The sequence below is a fragment of the Leiobunum rupestre genome, chromosome 10 (genome assembly GCF_980474605.1).
Source record: "Leiobunum rupestre chromosome 10, qqLeiRupe1.1.hap1, whole genome shotgun sequence".
In the NCBI taxonomy this organism is placed as follows: domain Eukaryota; kingdom Metazoa; phylum Arthropoda; class Arachnida; order Opiliones; family Sclerosomatidae; genus Leiobunum; species Leiobunum rupestre.
The window spans coordinates 16846511-16864444 of NC_143393.1; the positions used below are offsets into that span (position 1 = coordinate 16846511).

The 17934-nt window shown below is 37.0% G+C and overlaps 2 protein-coding genes and 1 long non-coding RNA gene across 11 annotated transcripts; all 3 read left to right on the plus strand.

Annotated features, from left to right (window-relative positions):
* Positions 1-7484: 7484 nt before the first annotated feature.
* LOC149924876 (uncharacterized) lies at positions 7485-8666 on the plus strand. Its single transcript, XM_090161671.1, has 3 exons — positions 7485-7875; positions 7948-8151; positions 8238-8666. Exons 1-3 carry the CDS (start codon positions 7485-7487, stop codon positions 8327-8329), a joined length of 687 nt encoding a protein of 228 aa, XP_090017797.1. The 3' UTR covers positions 8330-8666.
* Positions 8667-8830: 164 nt separating this feature from the next.
* Positions 8831-14904, plus strand: LOC149924877 (uncharacterized). Of its 8 annotated transcripts, none has more exons than XR_016476922.1 (8): positions 8831-9581; positions 9654-9919; positions 10005-10197; positions 10265-10386; positions 10450-10633; positions 10698-10901; positions 11302-11471; positions 14876-14904. XR_016476922.1 is itself a non-coding variant. In XM_090160451.1 (8 exons), exons 3-7 carry the CDS (start codon positions 10113-10115, stop codon positions 11334-11336), a joined length of 630 nt encoding a protein of 209 aa, XP_090016577.1. In that variant the 5' UTR covers positions 8831-9581; positions 9654-9919; positions 10005-10112; the 3' UTR covers positions 11337-11341; positions 11400-11879. The 8 variants fall into 8 exon arrangements, 5 of the variants coding, with proteins under 5 accessions (XP_090016577.1, XP_090016576.1, XP_090016579.1 ...); XR_016476921.1 differs by lacking the exon at positions 14876-14904 and adding an exon at positions 12193-12732; XR_016476923.1 differs by lacking the exon at positions 14876-14904 and adding an exon at positions 12193-12732 and having other exon boundaries at positions 11400-11471.
* Positions 13450-14353, plus strand: LOC149924878 (uncharacterized). Of its 2 annotated transcripts, none has more exons than XR_016477019.1 (3): positions 13450-13548; positions 13636-13759; positions 14062-14353. It is a non-coding gene; the product is annotated as an uncharacterized LOC149924878 (long non-coding RNA). The 2 variants fall into 2 exon arrangements; XR_016477020.1 differs by having other exon boundaries at positions 13636-13756.
* Positions 14905-17934: the final 3030 nt, after the last annotated feature.

Genomic DNA, 17934 nt, shown 5'->3' on the forward strand with positions numbered 1-17934 from the left:
GTACTGGTTGAAAAGTGGTTGAGGTACTTGCGGCATGTACTTCGGTTCTGTTTGAGTCTTTTTGTAGGCTCTAGATACTGTTGATGGCATGAAATTGAGACGAGACTGGATTGTACTCTGCTGTATTGGCGTTTGTGGAACTACAGGTAGTTGCAGTTGGCTTTGTGAAGGGTTTAATTGAACCGTGTGATGTGTTGCTTGTAAATTCAGGTTTTGGTTTATCACAGTCAGGACCGGACTGGCTAGTAGTTGGCCCCACCGGCTATGCAATCGTCTGGGCCCCATTTCCCATTAATGCCAAATTTTTCCTCTTTGGCCCCCAATTTGAGTTGGCCCCGATCTGACCGGCAATCGCCGGTTAGCCGCCCGGGCCAGTCCGGGCCTGATCACAGTCTTGTTTGTGATTAGATTCAGATTCCATCTTGCGTCTTCTGACTTGGTTGAAATGACGTTGGATATTTCCCTGTGGTCTTGCTATTTCGAACATAGTTGTCCCCAATTTCCTTATTATGTAGCCTTCATACCATTTATTTCCAATGCCAAAATTTCTGGCATATACTGGGTCAGATATTTGGTATTGCTGTTTGGAGGTGGGTTGATCATTTGTATTGGGGGAATTCGGGATCGCTGTCAGTTTATCTGAATGTGGTGGCTTTGTAGTTTCCTGTAACCATTGTGGAATACATAAATCAAGTCGAATTTTGATTTTCCTACCAAGCATTAATTCAGCCGGGGATTTTCCTGTATGGTTTTGTGTTCAGTGATGATTTAGTAAAACTCATGTTAGACGTGTGTCGATATCTCCTGTTTTGAAAATGTTTAACCCATGATTTAAAAAATCGATGCTTTCAGTGGTTCCATTACCAATTTCTTACGGGTAGTTTTGACAGTACGGACAGTTCTTTCCGCTTGACCGTTGCTTTCTCGGTGATAGGGTGCTGTCCGGAGATGTGTAATTCCATTTTGGGATGTAAAATCTTGGAATGATTTCCTTGTAAAACAAATTCCATTGTCTGTAACCAGCGTTGTCATTATACCAAAACGTTCGATATATTGGTGAAAACTCGGAACAACTCCTTCTGCGTTGAGTTTGCAAGTTCTCTCCTCACTGGTTTAAGGGGTTTTCCCCCGAGTTCTTCGGTTTCCCCTTCCATAAAAACTTGTCAAGGTTAACGGTAATAGTTAGTGTAGGGAGCTGTTGGCTCGATCGTGTGGCATGCAGGGCTTGCCACCACCCTCCTACGCATTGTAACCCGGCCACCTGGATTAAAGGCTTCAAAAGTCGCTTGATGACTTAGGCCTAAGGTGGTGCCTTGGGTATTAGCCTAGCTGATTATTATTATTATTATTATTATTATTATTAGTGTATGTGGTTTGTGTTACTTCTAATTTGATCTATTTGGTATGTGCATCCACAATTATCAAAATGTATATGTTTTTGACTGGCCTGCAAAATCAGCATGAACTGTCTCTCCAGGTGATGCAGGTATGGGCCATGGAACATATTTAGTGCGAGGCATCGTTGAAGCTTGTTGACAAATCGTGCATTGCTTCACTTTGTTCTCAATATCTAAATCAATGTTTGGCCACCAAGTCCGTGATCTTGCAAACTTGTGGAACTATGACTGTTGCCACGTAGAATATTATCAATGTTTGATAGACAATTTTGAACTCGTATGATAAGGTTTGAGTTCCGAAGAGACTTTATGCAGCCATCCTTCGCGCATGTAACAAGCAAGTGTTTTTAGTGTTTCGTCTGCTGTCGTAAAATTTATCATTTTGTGCACGGTGATTGAGCCTTCATCAATAGCTGTCAATAGTAACACGTATTCCATAGGCACTGGCGTTACATCTGCTGCACCTGATATCGGCAGTCTGCTAAGTGCATCTACATTGCAGTTGGATTTCCCTTTTCGGAATTTGAGTTCATACGTGTATGCTGACAGTAAAAGAGACCATCTTGGAATTCTAGCTGCTACCATAGGAGGTACCGGCTTGTTATGAGCTAATAGAGTGACTAATGGTTGGTGATCGGTATACAAAATAAATTTATTTCCATAAGTATAATCTCGAAATTTAGTCACTTCAAAGATGAGTACCAAACCTTCTTTTTCCAATTGCGAATAGTTGCGCTCTGCAGTAGTGAGGCTATGCTATTGGTCGTTCGATTCCGTTTATGACATGATAAATTGGCACACCCAATGCAACTGGTGAGGCATCGGTGGCTAAATTTTGCTCTTTCGTGACATCATAATGCACAAGCAGTTTTGAAGATTTCATTTTAGCTTTTGCTATTTGAAAAGCATTTTTCTTCGTTGACCAGTTCCATTTGTTGTCCTTACGAAGTAGGTCGTTCAATGGGGCAAGTGTTGTGGCATTGTTGGGCAAAAAGTGTGTGTAATAATTTAGCAACCCATGGAAGGAGCAATATACCATGGGGTAATCTTTTTTATCTTAATAATCCTTTTGATGTGTTAATTACAATGAAACTTTTTGATTCGTAATCTAGTTTTATCTGATTGTATGCATCTTTGAGGTCTAGTCTTGAAAAATATTTACTTCTTTCAAGCTTTGCGAAAAGGCACTCTTGTTGTGGTAATGGGTACATTTCAATGTCCAGATTGGCATTTACTGTCATGGAGCCTTTGCCTGATTTGCACTGGTACTATTGGTAATGCAAAGTCAGAGAATGATACTGGTTCCAGTATACCCACATCTACCATACGTTGGATTGCCTCCTCTACTTGGTCTTTCATTGCTTAAGGTATTGTCCTAGCATTGCAATATTTAGGAATAGCATTCGGCTTAAGGTAGAGGTGTACTTTTACTCCTTTGAGTTTTCCTTATCTGGGAGAGAAAAGTTCCTTGTTGTTGTCCAGTACTTGAGCAAATGTTTTTGCTGGTGGGGCTTCCATCCTGGTCTGATTTACCCTTGAATTTGCAAAATGTTTAAAGTAGAAAATAACGACTTTCTTCCACATAGGTTTGGTCCTGTACCCTTGTGTGGTGTTCAAGCAAATTTTCCATAATAATTTAGAAGGCCAAAAAAAGATCGAAGTGTTTCCAAGTCTTTTGGAGCTGGTGCTTTGGTGATTGCTTCCATCTTGACATTCTGCGGATGCAACCCTTCTGCGTCCAGAGTATGTCCGAGAAAGTCGACTCTTGTCTCAAAGAATTTACATTTTTCCTTTTTTAATTTCAAATTGTTGTCTCTTAAAGTCGTCAGTGTTCTGTCCAGCTGTAGCAATTGTTCTCTTGTTGTTTTTCCGCCTATGAGAATGTCATCCTGAAAAGGCAGGACGTTCTTGAGTGGTCGTAAAAGAGATTCCATAGTACGTTGGAAAATGGCAGATGATGAGGCTACCCCCTGTGTGAGGCGGGTGAATCGGAGCAACCCACATGGTATGTTGACGACCACATATTCACGTGAGTTTTAGTCCAATTCAATTTGATTATATGCCTCTCGTAAATCCAATTTGGAGAAAAAGCGGCAACCCGCGAGTTGGATATTTGTCCACATTAAGTTGCTTGTTGAGTGTGCTCTTGAAATCTCCCCATAGGCCAATGCTGCCATCTGGTTTCCTTACCGGAACAATAGGTGATGCCCATTCCGAGTATTGTATCTCTTCGATAATTCCCTCTCTCTGCATACGTCTAATTTCCTCTTCCACTGCTTCAGCTCTTGAATAGGGAATGCTCCTTGCCTTGCAGAAAACTGGAATCGCATCTTCTTTTATGTGTAGGCGAACCTGAATCCCTTTTAGTTTTCCCACTCCTGGAGCAAAAACATCTTTATTTTTCTCAAGTATTGTTTCAAGAGTCACGTTGCCTCGGATGTGCTGGTTCTGTTGTTGCAGCCATTGTTGAATAGCGTTGATCAGTCACGTGGTTCAGCCGAGGAAGAATGTTGAGGTCTGAATAAATCAATTTTCGGCCACATAAATTAAGGCCAGTTCCATCAACGATTAAGACTGAGAGCTATGTTGTTCTTCCTTCATGTTCACTCGTACTGTCAATTTTCCCAGTATGCCGAGCTTGTTTCCTGAGTAAGATCGTAAGTTGACTTCTGCAGGTTCTATTGAGTTTTCGTAGGGGATACGCTGATAGGAGTCAATTTCAAAATTCATATGAAATCCATTTACTTTGCAGGTGCTGGAACCTGTAGATCTTTTATTTGGCAAACTTTCTCTTCTGATAAATGTACACTACACCTTGACTATGAGTACAGGTAACGTGTGCTGTTGTTGTTTTATATGTTACTGTAACCATATTAAATCCAATTACGTCTAAAGAAAGGCCAGTATAGCTGTACTTCAGCTTGTTAAACCAATGTTTTGTGATCATGGCATGACCTGATCCATTTTCTAAGTCAAATGGAATTTTGATATTGTTGACGGTGCAATGAATGACTTATGGAGGTTGAGTTGATGTGATGACAGTCGGCATTTTTATGCCCAGATTTTGTGCATTCTTAGGTATAAATTTTCCGACTTTGAACTGAAGATTGTTTGGCCTTTTCTATAAAACTGTTTCTTGGTTTATTTTTACCTTTATTGTGAGCGTTCGATATGGCATTCACTTTAGGACTTTGGTCTCTTGTTTGACCAAGTTAAGTTTTAACTACTTTCACTTTCTATAGCTTGAATAGATTTTATTGCTTGGTCTAAAGTGATGTTTTTATCTTCGTCACATTCAGAAAAGAGTTTCTGCTGCATTTCATCATTGGCTATACCTTTGATTAATTGTTCCAATAGCCTCTCCCCCATTTGAGTTCGTATTAATTCACAATATCTTTTTAGTCAACGAAGCTCAGAATTCTTCTGGTTTCCTTATTCTGATTGAAAATTTGAATCTCCACATATTTGGATGGTGTGGGGTTGAAGTGTTCATATAATTTTGCAATGAGAGTTTCATAGGGCACAGTTTCTATCTCCGCTGGTAGTACAAGATTAGTTAGAAGAGCCAATTCATCAGGAAAGATGCTTTCTTTAGATCATTCGTTATATCATGGATGTGGAAATATGCTTTTAATCGTACAGAGTATTGAGACCGAGATTCTGTTGCGTTGAAAGGAGTTAATTTGCTAATGGAAGGCATATTCTAATATCTGGTAAAATTCCGAGTTGAAAAAAAAATAAGTTAGGCGTAGCTTGCCACCTTTGTGTGGAGGATTGATAGCTTAAAGTTGACTCTCTTAGGCTTAGTTCACTTCCTGGTGTGTACCTCCTCTTGTCTCGTTTTTTTTTTCTTGAGGATCCTTCCTTGTTGAATTATTTAAAGCTCTTCTAGAATCTATTTTAATCCAATCCCATCTTCGTCTCCATTTGTTGTGTTTGTATTTAATTAATGTAGGGGAGCCTTAATCATATTTCTAAAAGAGTGAGACAAGATTGTTCTGACTTCGGACATACATGGTTTTTCCATCTCCTCCATTTTCCGCTCCCCTCCCTATCCCTCTTTCTCCTTGTACTATCAGCGCCCTCTCTTAACATGCATGTGTATAAAACGAGAGGTCTGGGATCTAAGCATAACCTCAACTTTCCATTTCGGTGCACTATTACAATGCTATTAACCAATGGAGTATGCTCCGTAACTGGCGCTATAATTAGCTTCATCAATAGTTCCAGCAAAGCCACTGGCACTCTTCTTGTACTGAAACTGCAGCTGGATCTATCTCTATCTTGTACTCGCCAGGTAAACCACCTAGGCCAATGAACGCTTGAAGTGCTTTTATTATGTCCAATGCCGACGTCGATGAGTCGCTGACATTTGCATTATTTCCTGACAACTCGAGTCTTTAACACCTTCTGAATGGTGTATGTTGAATTTCTCTTGCACATGAATTGTGACCAACCCCAGATCAATAGATGCTAACGCTGAGGGCAATGGATGTTGGTTTCCACTGACCACCTTAAATATCAGTTTGAATTCTCCTAATGGATGTATTTCTGATCCATCATATAACCTCAACACCGACTTGGGTGGTAACAATGGTGCGCATCTATTCTTTTGATCCTAGTCAGATCTGTAATAGGAATGATATTGCACGCTGCCCCTATATCTATTTGACAGTCCAAGAATATTACTCGCCAATTGTCATCTTGAAATTGTACTTTCCCAAAATATTTTGTAGGTCTATTTCTTGAACTCTTCACCACAGTTATGTCCTCCATTATAATTATATCTTCTAATTCTTCCTCTTCTGCCACTAGCTCAGCATGTTGAATATCCTGTGTCTGCAAGAATCGTTGCTGAGATGACTGCCCGGGTTGACTTCTTTTCCATTTTTGACACGCTCTTTTAATATGATACGAACGCCTTGCAAAAATTGCGTTTTTTGTCATAAGCTGGACACTGCTCTTGGTTTTGACTATGATCGTGTGCCCCTCCACAGTAATAGCAAGGTCTAAGTCGAGTCTCTGGTCTGACATCCTCTACTCTACCTTTCCCCTGTATATTTCGAAATTGGCCCTGCCTGTGTACTCTGCCACCTTGTTGATTACCCCTAAGGCCTCTGTTCTGGAATGCATGAACTGTATCTGTCTCTTCAACTTTATACTCCTTATGTTTAGCATCTAGTTGCGATAATTAAGACTTGGCTTGTTCGCAAGTTCGTAACGCAGTAAGTGCTTTGGCAACTGGAACAGATTTCAAATTTCCTTATCTCGACAGCCCATGACCAATTTATCCCGTATCATTTCTTCTGCCAACCGCCCGTAGTTGCACTCTTTGATCAACGCCCTGACTCGTACATAGAACTCATCTACTGATTCATTTTCCATCTGACACACTGACCTTTCATATAATACATTCACTTTTGGTTTAAAATGCTTAGATAAGGCATCCAATATCCCTTCCGTTGTGGCTACTCCTTCCACCTTTAGCGTTAGGCTTTTCATAACTTTCTTACACTCATTTCCCATGAGCAAATGCAAGTAAGCAACTTGTACTGCAGATGGTTTTGCAGCCAACTCTGTCACTAAAGCATAATCATCAAAGCTTTCTCTAAACGAAACGAAATGATCTGCTAAGTTTCCTGTCACTAGCATTGCTTTAGGTAGCATTACTGCAATAACGCTAGGCTGTCTGCCTTCATCCATCTTGCTGGCGACTTTGTGTTGAAAGAGAGATACGCCAAGGCTAACGGGACACGAGGCTTAAAAGTGGCTTAATGACTGTTAGTTCCCTTTGAATGAAGTTTCCTTTTCCTTACATTCACTCCACTTCTGACACCATGTTGTATGTTTATTTATAAGTCGTACTATCATAATAAAAACCTTTAATAACTACGATATGATTATCCATTTCCATTGATAGTCTATTTACATTGTTATACTACTCTTGGTGATCTCCACAGTAATGATGCCACATACGACTACTAATGCTACTAATATACCTGAAAGGCAAGAACCTATTTCAGTGGATGTATTACGTAAAAAATCCAGGAGAGCACAACAAACAAATACTACTGGAAGAGGCAGCCAATGGAGGACTCATCACCAATACATAATAATAGACAATATCAACATCATCAACAACATACACGATCAGCATCAGCTTCAAGATACGGACAACGGAATAACGACTACACTCCAGTATGTAATCGATGTGGTACTACACATCCTTATCGCACTTGTCCAGCTTACAGTACTACCAGTCCAAGATGCAAAGGACGTAATCATTTTTCACAGCGTTGCCAATCAGCTTATATGATGTACGAAGAGGATGAATTAATGCATCAAGATGATAATACCAGTGATGAAGATCAGCTATTGTATAACTTGCAAGAGGAACAATATGATGAACACGGTGCTGACAACCATTATGATATAGACCCATTTTACAAAAATCTATTAACACTTAGAGCCAATAAAGGTACAACACATGATGTATGGCTGACCCCATTGCATCTACAATAACTGCGTACCACTTTGAAAATCTACACAGGGTCACAGGTCAATGTCATCCCAGCATCCACGTATCAACAACTGAAAAACCCACCTAAATTAATACGACCACAACGTCAAGTGATGGCTTATAACCAGATTCAAGTTCCAATGTTGGGCATTGCCAACATCTTATGTAAGTCTACAAAAGTGTCGATGGTTTTACAATTCTACGTGACAACGCTCAAGACAGTTGCTATTATTGGTGAGAAAGATTCAGTTCGACTAAACCTTGTCAAAGGCCTTGATATCTTGGAAGAAATACCTAGACTAAATACCTGTAATTTGAAGGGATTTTACAATTCAACTGTCACACCAAATACTTAAATAGAAGAATTCAAAGACTGCTTTGGAGCGGTTGGATGCCTTCCAGGTTATCATGAATTAAAATTGAAAGCTAATGCAATCCAGGAAATAGCGGCACCAAGATCAATCCTCAGGCCTTTAGACAACCATTAAAACACAAACTGGAAAAGATGGTTAAGTTAAATATAATTAAACCCATCACAGAACCAACGGATTGGGTTCATCCCATAGTAATTGTTCCTAAACCTGATGGGTCCATCCGACTCGGTTTGGATCCTAGAAATTTGAATCAAGCATTGAAAAGAGAACATACCAAAATGCCCACGTGTCAAGAAATCTTCAGTAACTTACATGGACGTAAAAATCTTTACAGTACTTGATGTTACATCTGCATTTTGGCAAATCAAATTATATGAAGCAAGCTCTAAATTATGCACTTTCTCTACACCATATGGACGCTATTGCTTCCTACGTTGACCATAAGGGATTGCATCTGCCTCTGAAATATTTCAAAGACACATGCAACAAGCCTTTGAAGGTATACGCAACTTAGACATATCCACTGATGACATGCTCATGTCAACTGAAAGTACATTAATCATAATGCCCTTTAACGAGCATTTCTAACAAGAGCAAGACAAAAGGGTACCACTTTTGGAAAGAAGAAAATGCAACTAGCACAAACTAACGTTAAATAAGACTTTCCACAGGTGACCTCTTACCTTATCCGCTATCGGACGTCTTCAGAGTCTTAGCGGTATTAGTAACATCTCGTTTGTTCTCTGCGCGTCGTTAAACTTTCGGATGTTTTATAGTTGTTTGGTTTTAATATTTTAGTAAAGAACGAATCAAGTTAAAATGCGTGGAAGTAACTCTAAGATCAAAAGCAAAGTAAGCAAAAAAAGAAGTGTTAGTTCCAGTTACAGATTCTAGTGTAGGTGTAAGCAACAGTACCAGCTTACTTTGCTAAAGTACCCCATTAAGTTTGATTACTCACGTTGAAGACTTAGAGAAAGATAGTGTCACAGAAGAAACCGCTAATTTGTACGATTCATTGGAAAATGAAATTGTAACTTCTTTATCGGAATTTGAATATGAAAGTGAAGGGAATGAGACGGCTACTCGTTTAATCAAAAGAAAAAATGGGTTGGTCTTTGAACTTACAAGTGCTGGGAGACAACTTTCAAAAAATATTTCACATATGAAGGACATTCATTCAGCGAAAAAACAAATACCTATTCAAATTTAGTCTTGAAATGTGTGTATTGTGATAAAACTATATATGGAAATGTCGGTAACGCAACTTTTAAATTCACAAGACATCTTGAAGTAAGTTTTAAATTTTTCTGGTTAAAATTTTCAACTTAAAAATAACTTCCTCTACTTCTTATTAAATTACAGAGACTCCATGCATTTAAAATATCAAACGAGACACCTGCAAAGCCTTCAAATGTATCTAATGACATTGACAGCCCTCCAAGTTCTTTAATTTGCACTCAGCATTTCCCTAATACACTTTTAGACCTTGGTTTGGAAAACAAGGCTGTGAAAAGACCATCATAAAAAATTTCAACAAATAATGATGCTTGGATTCCAAAAAAATACTGGAGAGCAGTTTTGAATTATATAACCAACCACATCAGGAATGCCTCTAGTCTTAACAGAAAGTAACTATACCAATTTTAATAGAAATTTTTTTATTTTATTTTATTTTTATAATTTAAAAATTTTGTTAATCCCCTGCATTTCAAGAATTCATGCACGAATTGAATCCTGCTATTAATACTTGGTCTAGGAGAACAATTTCTAGAGATCTCAAGAACGCAGTGGAAAATGAAGTTGTTCCTGCAATAACCTTAGATGAAGGAACCGTACACCTTTCATGGTATTTGGACCTCACGTACAAGGGAAGGTATTATTGGTGTTAAATGCCACTTTCATTCTGGTATGCAATTATCCATTTTTTAAATAAGAACTGGAACTATTAACTATTATTTATGTTACGAACTTAGACTCTTGGGAGCTGAAATCGTTAACTTTAGGATTTAAATCTTTTGGAGAAAGACATACCGGGGAAAATATAGGAGATAAAGTTGTTCAAGTGCTAAAAGAATGGAATATTGATCCCCTAAAGGTAAAATATATTTATACTTAATTTTATCAATGGAAATTACCATTTTTCTTTTTCTTTTTTCAGGTTGGCAAAGTCATGGCGGATAACGCTTCTAATATTACTTCAGCTTTTAACATTGTGGAAGAAATAGGCTTTGATTGGACTGCAGTTAAACAAAGAAAAAATGAACCAACAGATGACCTTGAAATGTCTAAAGATGATTCGGATGAGGAAATACTATATGGAGATGGATTGAAAGATTCTTACAGTAAGCGAATTTTATTGATCAATTTGAATGTAAACTCATTCAATATCTGGATTTTTCTTACTAGGTGAGTTAGGTCTTCCCGAAGAGGAATTGGCAATGATTGCTATGAATTGGGATCAAGTACGATGCCTAGCTCATACTTTACAGTTAACAGTCAAGGACGGTTTGAACCAAGATGAAAACGATACTAAGCTGATTGAATATTCCACCACAATCATCATTTTTTTCAGAAAAAACTATTATACAGGCCAATTGGTTGCTAAAACAGGTAAAGATTAGGCATGTGCGAGCACTCGATTTTGGTCGAGTACTCGTTCGAGTTTCGTGTATTCTTTTCACGAGGAAATTTTGGAACCAGTGTTATCGAAAAATTATTTTATTTTGTTTACTTTGAGTAAATAAGTCTCAATGAAAGAATTTTGATAGTGTAGAGAATCGAGTACTTCAAAGTAAGACTAAATTTTCGAGCACTCGAAACCTAAACCTAAATCATTGAGTACTCTAAACCTCCTTTTAAGTTAAGCCTAATTACTCGAAAACTAGCAATAAAATTGAAACTCGACTCGAAACTCTAAATTAAAAATTTTTAAACTCTAACTTGACTCGAAAACCAAAAATCCGGACTTACACATGCCTAGTATAGATTTAAAAGTGGTTTGCGTTACTAGATGGAATTCAACTTTGCATGCATTGGAAAGATTGAATGAAGTAAATTATTCTTATAATTTTTTAAATATCTAATAATTTAATTAATTTTCTTTCACAGGATAAAATGTTTTCTCAAGCTCAACAAATGCCTTTGAAGGCGTACAATGAAGACAAGGAAACGATCCGAGGGGTAACCCACCGATTTTGCTTAAACTTGGTGAATTAGTAGACCTTAACGTAACTTAAAAATTCCCAAAGTGAAAAGTTACGTTGGGCTTTTGTTTTGCCATGGCAACCGAAAACTTTTTTGACAACACCAAATCCAAATTTCTCTATGTGATTTACCATGGGAAAAAAACAAAGAAATTTCAAAAAATTAATATTTCAAAAAATATTTAAATTGGGAAACTTTTTGTATTTTTGGGTGAATTAGAGGTGGGCAAAAATTGTGAGCGAATTCTGAAATGAACGCTCAGACCTTTTTAATTTGAGTGATCAAGTAAGCTAGTGCTCAATACTGGCGATGCTATTTTCTCTCTCTTAAACTGAACCAGCTCAGGCCGAAAGCCGTGAAATTCTCTCAGTCACTGATCGTTCACGGTGCGTTGAGCGAAATTGGCTGATCGACACGCTAGCCTGCTCAATTTGAAGCGCCACGTCCTCCAGCGGTGGGATAATTCGTTCACTAGAAAGCGTTGACGGCGGGCTGAGTGAGATCGTGCCGAGAGAAGCGGCAGTTTTTTAACATCGGAATTTCTCAACCCACTGAGCGACGGTATAGTCTTTCTTCTGGAATTCGCTCACAGCGCGGTGAGAAAATATTATACAAATAATATTTTATTGACGATTTTTTTTATTCAATGTACTTTTTTATGAAATAATTTATAAGAAATGAAACTTTTTTCTCACAGCACTTTGAGCGAATTCCGGGAAACAGTCTACCCCGTCGTTCAGTGGGATGAGAAATTCCAATGTTAAAAAACTAGTGCTTCTCTCGGCGCGATCTCACTCAGCCCGCCGTCAGCGCTTTCTAGTGAACGAATTATCTCGCCGCGGTGCTTAAAATTGAGCAGGCCAGCGCCTCGATCGGCCAATCTCGCTCACCGCGCCGTGAAAAATCACTGACTGAGCGAACTAATCGGCAATCACCCTGAGCTGGCTCAATTTCTCTTTCTCGCTTAAGAAGAGCAACCGACCTTCGTATTTGAAGTGCTCACTCGTTTTGAGAGGATTTTCAAAAATGAACGCTCACAATGTTTGCCCACCTCTGGGGTGAATTGGTACGCCGTTGGGTAAAAGCGAGCGAGGTAGGGTAAATTGAAGTAAGTTCAAATATGTGTGAATAATTGCTAATTTAACAAACAAAATAGAAATTAGGTTTTAATCTTATCGTATTTAACTGGCATTTTCCTAAATTATTCTTTTAATTTATTAGTTTTTACCCAATTTAATCGACTTTGTCCAATTTAAATGAATTTACTCAAATTAGTCGTAACTTACCAAACTTTACTTTATCTTACCGAATTTCACTCGTACTTTCCGTAATATATTAACATTTACCTTAAATTATCAGTATTTACCCAATTTAATCGACTTTGTCCAATACAGACGAATTAACTCAAATTAATTAAAATTTACATGTTATTACTTGTTTTTCGGGTTTACCCAATTTAGTTGACTTATCTAAATAAATTTCTATTTTGTTAGTTTAATTAGCAATTATTCACAAATATTTGAACTTACCTCAATTTACCCTACCTCGCTCGCTTTTACCAATTCACCCAAAAATAGTCTCTCTTACCCAAAAATACAAAAATTTTCCCAATTTACATATTTTTTGAAATTTTTTTTGTGAAATATGTGATTTTCCCATGTTAAATCAATTAGAGAAATTTGGATTTGGTGTTGTCAAAAACCTTTTCGGTTGCCATGGCAAAACGAAAGCCCAGCGGAACTTTTCCCTTTGGGAATTTTGAAGTTACGTTAAACAAAATCGGTGGGTTACACCTTGGGTCGTCTCCTTGGCTGCGTTCAACAACTATCAACAGAGAAAAACCGTTGAGTTATCGTTGAGTTCTTTTAATCACAAAAATCTAAAAGTTGTTGTACAATTTTATGGTTCGCTGACTTAACGAACAAAATATCGTCTGCTGCCCCTCTAACTTTGTCGAATGACGTCATGACACCGATGAGCAACGGAAAAACCATCTTGCTCAGCCGATGTTTCTGCTGAGTCTCCGATGATCAACGTGACGTCAAAACCGGAAGTAAAAAAACCGCTGACCGTTGAGATCAGCGCTGAGCTTTTTGTTGTTGAACGCAGCCCTTGTAAGTCGACTTATTTTGGTTTCCAGAAGGTAGAATAGCCTGGTTTGAAGCCTGACTGCAGTCTATATAGGTGGTTATTTGTCTGGAAAAAAATCATGTGTTTGTACAAGCTGCAAACAAGAAATGCTCTATTGGATTAGAGACAAGGTAGTAAGTAAGAGTTGGGTTAGACCCAATCTAGCACTTCGACCATTGTGCAGGCCCAGCCTTTTAAAGATGGGAAAGCAGAGTCTCTGAAACTAAGCGCACGATTTGCTTCGGCGGGAAAGATCGCTCGTTTCCAGCCTATGCATACCAAGATGCTCAAACCTTTGAGCCGCATAAGAATCAATGAGACGAAGTTTCCTCCTCTGCAAGGCATGCCCTGCACATAGGACTCTCACTGATATCAATCAGATGCAGATGTCTATTAAGCTGGCAGTAACGTATAACCACCCTGATACTACTCTTAGGGAGCGAGAGCAACTCAAATGCTCTTTTCTTAGAAGGCTATCTCATTGCCATGATGCCCCTTATGACCAGGCACCCTATATAGATGAACCCTATTATGGGTGCCCAGTTCTGAAAGGAGATCCAGACAGCTAAGAATGAGCTTAGAAGTATTACTAAACTGATTAAGAGCCTTAAGGGCAGCCTGACTGTTTTGCCCCGATACTTCTTCTTAAGACAGAAGTCAACACAGAAGCAGATGGCCGAAATCTCAGTCTAACAACGCCAAGGCTCTCAGAGAAGCCAAATTTCTTAGTCTGACAATAAATTCCAGCACCCACCCCTGAGTGAGTCTTGGAGCCATCCGTGATCCAAACAATTTCACCCTTGGTTCCAAAAACTTGGAAAGGCAAGGTAACACCGAAACTTGTATAAATATTCCCATGCTTGTTTTATTCAGTAGGAAATTTTCAGAATACTAGGTAACAGGTTGAAAGTCAAATATTTTTCTAGATTCGCCTTGGTTTATACTGTGCTGGAACTCTTCTGATTCTATTTTTGTTTCTGTCATTGCAAAGAATTTGCTGAATTCCTTGGCAATTTCTTTGGGAGTGGTTAAGATATTTCCTCGTGATTCTATTGTAATTATACGAGGGGTACACTGATAAGGGTATAGCTGATATATCAGCTATATCGGTGGTACTATCGGACGATATATTGTCCAATATTAACAAAGTTATCCATCATAACTTTAGTGTATGTGATAAAATCTTTGTAAACGACAGTTCAATACACTTTCATACCATTTTATCCGAATGTTTCTTTTAATTTTACCAGAAGTAAATGAACCAAAGTTATCAAAATATCACCAAGAATCGGAAGGCGTTTTCCTTATGAAAATGATGAGAAAATCGAGTCAAAAAAAGCTAATTTCCATCTCCGTCTTTTAAAGCGATAAATTGCACTTGAGAATTGTGGGTATAGCTATTTCTATGTATAAAAAATGGTTTCATAAAACAAAAACCTTTTTTTTTTTGGCGTAGGAGCGTGCAAAACTTTAAATTCGAGGTCAAAATGTAACTTCATAAGGAAAACACCTCCAACATGGGTGTTCATTTACTTCTGATTTTACGTGATACATATTTTCTATCTCAAAGCTGTCTAAAAAAAGGTATGATCTAGCTTCTGAAGTGGTGCGGCTAATCCAATAAAATATGATCATTAGTTAATAGATAATTTTCTAAATATATTTTTCTAATACCGGTATCGGCCAATATTCACAGATTCCGATATTAGAAAAATAGGCCAATATATCGGTGCATCTCTAATTTGTCTTTTTAGCCTTTAAAAAAGGCTTTAGAGTTTTCCAGACATCACTTGTTCCATTATTTCCAACATGGATATTATTTTGAAAGTATTTTCACTTATCTCTTCGGATTTTCTCCGTCACTTGATTCCTATAGGCTTTGAATTGAGCCTCAAATTATCTTTGACCTGGAATTCTACTTTTCCTGCGATAGACATCTCGTAAGTGCATTAAATGTTGGACTTCTCTACTTAGCCATGGTGGGTTAGATGCATTTATTTTTCTACTCACAAAAGGTGCATGTATATTCAAGGTATTTTTTATTATGGAGTTAAGTGTAATGACTCTGTTGTCAGTGTCTTTGATGTCTGGTTAAGATTGACTTGCATGTCTTTAACAAAAGACTGCCACTGCTTTCCTGTAATCTCAGACTTTCACAAGCTTTTTCCCAATTTTCGGGATATTCCTTTTAGAAGTACATACATTTAGGTTGTGTTCTGAAATCCCCAATGGAATGTTAATTAATTTCTTTATTCTTGAGTGTATGTTAGTATAAATATGATCAATTAGAGAACTAGTTTTCTTCTTGATTCTGGTTGCATCTGATATCAACTGGTGAAACTCATATGTAGCTGACTTCAAGCTACGTGTATGCGAGAGTTGTGAGTCTATGGTTCCAAGTAGGTTTGAGTTGAAATGTCCAAGATATATAATTTCATTACTTCCCAGTTCATCTACCAATATTTGAAGTTGAAATTTAAAATCTAGGTGACAACTTGCATAGCTCCCATTTGGAGGATGATAGCAAATTTCAATGACTAAACGTTTACAGTTTTTTTCATGGAGTTGGTTAAATTCTTGAAGTTGAAGCCAGAAATCCTACACAGTACTAATGAGTATAAGTCGCATGAAGACTTGGCCCTCGAATACCTTAAATCAATATTGACTTCACAATAAAATATTTGAGTTTGAACTTGAGCTCCTAAAGGTCGCAACCGGTCAACTATTGGATTTTCTGGCTTAAATATCGAGTTATGATGATTGGTTCTGCCCCCAAAATAATTGTAGTTTATGCAAATAATTTGATTTCGTCCAGTCAAACCCATCTATAGCCAAAATTATACCAGTTTACCCAAATAGTTAAATTTATCTAATATTACTTATTTTAACCGACTGTTATTCGAATTTACCCAAATAATATAATTAGTTTGAGAAATTGGTTTTGGAAAATTCATTTTTCTTCAGAGGTTCCTGAGCTTTTGACCAAGTCCTTTGACACAATAGTGAAAGCCACCCATTCCTTATTTCTTTCGTTGGTGTTGGAATTTTTCTATTCCAAAGTCTTAGTTCTTTTATTTTTCCCAATATTTTTTAAAATTTTAATAAAAATTATTTCCTCATGAAATAGTTAAACTTTAAGCATAAAGATATAATAATGTTATAATAATTTATTTTGGTTTCTAAAAGTGACTCAACAGATCCAAATTTGAAAATAAAAATTACTGCTAGCTTGTCAACAAATAAGGTATTTCAAATTCCCGCCAAATCGTTCAATATTGTAGATTTTCCTAAATGTGAAATAAGCCCTAAATTCTCTTAGCTTAGCATTCATAAACGAAATTGTAAAGGGCATTGTTGAAGTAGTTCAATTTATATACAAATAAAAGCATTTAATCGTCAAATTAAGTTTGAGCGCGATCCTATAATTTGAATTGTTGGCGGGAAGTTTAATTTGTTTTAAAACTAGGATTAACGAGTGAAATTGGCTAATTTTTAGCTATTTATCTAAATTACACTCAAACCTAAGTTAAAATCGAAAAAAAATTTGAAGAAACATTAAATTGTCAATCGATTTGCCCCTTATCCAGTTTCCAGCATTCAGAGGAAAGTAGTCTGTGTTGTTAAAAATTAGACTAAACCCGAACTCGTATTTTGAACTTCTAAAAACGACAGAAGTCTTATAAACGTTTTACAAATAAATCTGTTGGATCCTCCAAAAATATTTTTTTTTTCCGTTTTAGGCTTTTAACCAGATTTTTAAAATTTCAGTAATAGTTTCATTTCAAACAATTAAACAATGTGATTTATTTAGTTTTACATTCAATATTATTGATTTTAAAAAAGTTTTAACTTTTGAATTATTTTTATGTATTTAATCTTATTCGTTGCTTATTTTTTAACTAAATAATGTGATTATATTAGGAAAATTTAAAAGTTTAGATTATTATTCCAAATTTGTTACCTGAAGCTAAATGCAACCAATTACGATGGTACTTTAATCCTTTGGTAGTTATAGCAAATAAGGAGTTGGTGGACTTAGAATTGTTCAAGATTTGTGGATGAAAATAAGCGACACATGATTTTTAAAGAAGTAAGAAAATGATAGGGGTATGTAGCCAGAATCATCGTAAATGGCAAATAATTAAACGGCCCTATGTATTTAATTACTGGACCCTATATTGTTTATTTGATTGCATTTACTGACACTTTCCCTATAAAAAAGTAAAATATGCTTGATAAATTATAAATTTACCCCATAAAATACTGATGTCAAAAACTATTTAATTGAAGTAACTTCTTTAAAATAAAT

Coding starts and splice junctions, on each gene's coding strand:
- LOC149924876 (XM_090161671.1), top strand. CDS start 7,485: ATGGAGGACTCATCACCAATACATAATAATAGACAATATCAACATCAT. Junction 7,876..7,947: donor AACACTTAGAGCCAATAAAG/GTACAACACATG, acceptor AAATCTACACAG/GGTCACAGGTCAATGTCATC. Junction 8,152..8,237: donor CAAGACAGTTGCTATTATTG/GTGAGAAAGATT, acceptor TGTAATTTGAAG/GGATTTTACAATTCAACTGT.
- LOC149924877 (XM_090160450.1), top strand. CDS start 10,113: ATGAAGGAACCGTACACCTTTCATGGTATTTGGACCTCACGTACAAGG. Junction 10,387..10,449: donor GGAATATTGATCCCCTAAAG/GTAAAATATATT, acceptor TTCTTTTTTCAG/GTTGGCAAAGTCATGGCGGA. Junction 10,634..10,697: donor TGGATTGAAAGATTCTTACA/GTAAGCGAATTT, acceptor TTTTCTTACTAG/GTGAGTTAGGTCTTCCCGAA.